General features: G+C 45.1%; 1 protein-coding gene across 1 annotated transcript; it reads right to left on the bottom strand.

The window, feature by feature from the left end:
• Positions 1-942: 942 nt before the first annotated feature.
• Positions 943-2358, bottom strand: LOC133318480 (uncharacterized). Its single transcript, XM_061520487.1, has 2 exons — positions 2116-2358; positions 943-1989 (listed from the first exon to the last, which is right to left on the bottom strand). Exons 1-2 carry the CDS (start codon positions 2356-2358, stop codon positions 943-945), a joined length of 1290 nt encoding a protein of 429 aa, XP_061376471.1.
• Positions 2359-3418: the final 1060 nt, after the last annotated feature.

The following is a 3418-nucleotide window of genomic DNA, read 5'->3' on the forward strand; positions in this document are numbered from 1 at the left end:
ATACTTTGCTGCTGTTTGTTGTTTAGTCATCATATTCCGACAGTGAGCTGTAACCCTAGCTTCATCCACAAAGTCTAACTCTTCAGTAAGCATTCTACTATTTTGTTGTTTGCCTTGTTCAAGACTATTCAGTCTTCTCCAGGAGGGTTCTCCAATCTCTACCGGAATCATGGCTTCACATCCATACGTTAATCTGTAAGGGGTTTCCCCAGTTGCAGTTTGGGTCCTCGTTCTGTAACCCCACAGCACAAAGTATAGTTGTTGAACCCATCTTTCTTCTGCATCAAACATTCATTTTTTGAGACCTTCCACAATCACTTTGTTGGCTGCTTCTGCTTGTCCATTCGATCGTGGGTGTTCCATAGATGCGAAGTGATGCGTGACGTGTAGGTCTGTCATTAGCTGTTGAAATCTCTTATCAGCAAACTGTGTTCCATTGTCAGTAACCACCTTAGCTGGGATTCCGAATCTCGAAACAATGTTTCGTTCAAAGAATCTTTGTAGTCGAGCCGAGGTGATCGTGGTGACTGGTTCTGCTTCTATCCACTTTGTGAAATAATCCACAGCCACGATCAGCCACTTAAGTTGCCCTTCAGCAGCTTTGAAAGGTCCTAGTAGGTTCATTCCCCATTTGAAGAAGGGCCATGGAGCCGAGATGCATTTCAACTCTTCAGGTGGTGAAAGAATCAGCTTGGCATGCTTCTGGAAGCTATCACATTCCTTGACGTGTTCTTTGGAGTCTGCCCCCATTGTCGGCCAGTAATAACTAGCTCTTAGTGCCTTTCTGGCCAAGGCTTTGCCTCCCATGTGATGGCCGTTTATTCCTTCATGGATCTCGGCGAGCACATACTGTGCTCCGTCCAAGTTCAAGCATTTTAGCATGGGGTTGTGCAAACCTTTTCTAAATAGTTGGTCATTCACGACTGCATATTGTGTCGCATCTCAGACCAGCTTCCTGGCTTCCAGGTGGTCTTCTGGCAGTATTCCTTTCTCTAGGTAATCTACTAGAGGTTTCCTCCAGTCATTTGCCAAGGTTATCACCATCACGCAACTCGATCTTGCTATGCTTTGCTGAAGCACAGTTCTGTGGTTACCCGGATTCTTGGTGCTGGCTAACTTTGACAATATGTCAGCTCGGCTATTCTCCCCTCGTGGGATGTGAGTAATCCGCACCTCATCGAAGTCGGCCATGATTTCTCGAACCCGACTCAGGTACTTCATTAGCAAAAGACCTTTAGCTTGGTACTTTCCTTCTATCTGCGAAGTTACCAACTGCGAGTCACTGAAGACCTGCACTTTCCTAGCTCCGTGCTCTTTAGCATGCATCAATCCGGCTATTAGAGCTTTATATTCAGCTTGATTATTTGAGGTTGGGAATCCCAAGTTTAGAGAATGTTCAATTGTTACTCCTTCTGGGGTTTCTAATATGATCCCAGCCCCACTTCCTTTATTGTTGAAGGATCCATCTATGTAGACCTTGCATGCACTGCCGGATTTCTCGTTTTCCGAATTTACCGGCGTTAATTCCATTATGAAGTCGTCCAAAGCTTGTGACTTGATTTCTTTCTGACTTTCATAAGCTATGTCGTATTCGCTGAGCTCAATTGCCCAGTTAGTCATTATTCCCGTCAGGTCCGGCTTGGGCAATACCTGCCGGATAGGCTGATTAGTCCTGACGACTATTTGATGACCCTGAAAGTATGGCCGCAATCTCCTGGTCGTGACCAGCAAAGAAAAAGCCATTTTCTTTAGCTTTTGATATCTGATTTCTGCGCCTTGTAAAGCTCTACTGACAAAGTAAATCGGCTCTTGGCCCTCGTTAGTTTCCTTGATCAGTACAACACTTATTGCTTCCTCCCCTACTGCCAGATACAGGATCAGAATATCTCCTGGGTTTGGCTTCGAGAGGATTGGTGGAGTTGCTAAACATTTCTTGACTTTCTTAAACGCGGCTTCACACGCCGGGTTCCATGCGTCAGTTGCTTCCTTCTTTAAAAGTTTAAAGAACGGGAGGGCATTTTCAGCAGACTTCGGAAGAAACCGGGTTAACGCAGCTAATCGACCGGTTAGCTGTTGGACTTTCTTTTTGCTTTAGGGTGCTTTCATATCAAGTACTGCCTTGCATTTGTCAGGGTTCGCTTCTATTCCTCTATGGGTTAGCATGAATCCCAAAAATTTCCCTGCTGCAACCCCAAACGCGCACTTTACCGGGTTGAGGCGGATGCGGTACTTCCTGAGCTTTTGAAATGTTTGTTCGAGATCCTGGACATGATTAATCATATCAAATGACTTTACGATCATATCGTCAATGTTTACTTCTATGTTTTTTCCCACCTGATCTTCGAAGACTTTATTCATCATCCGCTAATAGGTTGCCCCTGAATTTTTGAGTCCAAATGGCATCACATTGTAGCAATAGTTGGCCTTTTCAGCAATGAAGGCCATTTTTCTTGATTCGCCGAGTACATTGGGATCTGGTTGTATCCCGAATAAGCATCCATAAAGGACAACAGACAAAATCCAGCCGAGTTATCTACCAGCTGGTCTATGTTAGGCATAGGATAAGCATCCTTTGGGCAGGCCTTGTTTAAGCCTGTGTAATCAGTACTGATTCTCCATTTCCCATTTGGCTTTTTCACCATCACCACATTGGCAAGCCACGTTGTATACTGTATCTCACGAATAAACCCGGCATCCAAGACCTCTTTGACGTGCTCTTGTAGAACTTGCTTTCTTTCTGATCCCAGTTTCCTTTTCTTCTGGGAAACTAGCGTGGATCCTGGATAAGCTGCCAATTTGTGATAGCAAAAGGCGGGGTCGATGTCAGGGATCTCTGACAACTTCCATGCAAATACATCTGTGTTGCTTTGAAGAAAGTCGGCCAATATTTGCTTAGTTTGGGGGTCTATGGCCTTGCCAATCCGAGTAAACTGGCCGGGGTCTTGCCCGAGTGCCAGGTTTTCTAGCTCGCCGTCGGGTTCTGGCCTCGGCACTACTTCTTCTCTCATGTTGAGTTCCACGACATTGACGGGCTTTGTTGGGATGGTGCTGGATTATGTTCTTTCCTTGCTTGTCCCCTGCATGAACTCGAGATGGACCTGTATGCCCATCCTCATTTTTCTTGACAATGTCGAAGTAGCACCCCCTAGATTCTTTTTTATCTCCACAAACAGTAATTATTTCGCCTTTACTGCTTAGCATCTTTATCTTTTGGTGCTTCGTGGAAACTAGCATGTCCCACAGGTGTATAGTTGGCCTGCCACGAATTATATTATATTCTGATGAGAAATCGGCCACTATGAACCTTACCCGTTCTGATTTGAACGCTTCTTTGGTTCCCAAGGTCAACCTGAGATCTACATAGCCTTTAGGGGGCGTATGTTCCCCATTAAAGGCTATCAAAGTAGTTTTGCAAGGT

Source organism: Gastrolobium bilobum, unplaced genomic scaffold (genome assembly GCF_033153095.1).
Source record: "Gastrolobium bilobum isolate Gb01-03AN ecotype WA unplaced genomic scaffold, APGP_CSIRO_Gbil_v1 utg158956, whole genome shotgun sequence".
Taxonomy (NCBI): Eukaryota; Viridiplantae; Streptophyta; class Magnoliopsida; order Fabales; family Fabaceae; genus Gastrolobium; species Gastrolobium bilobum.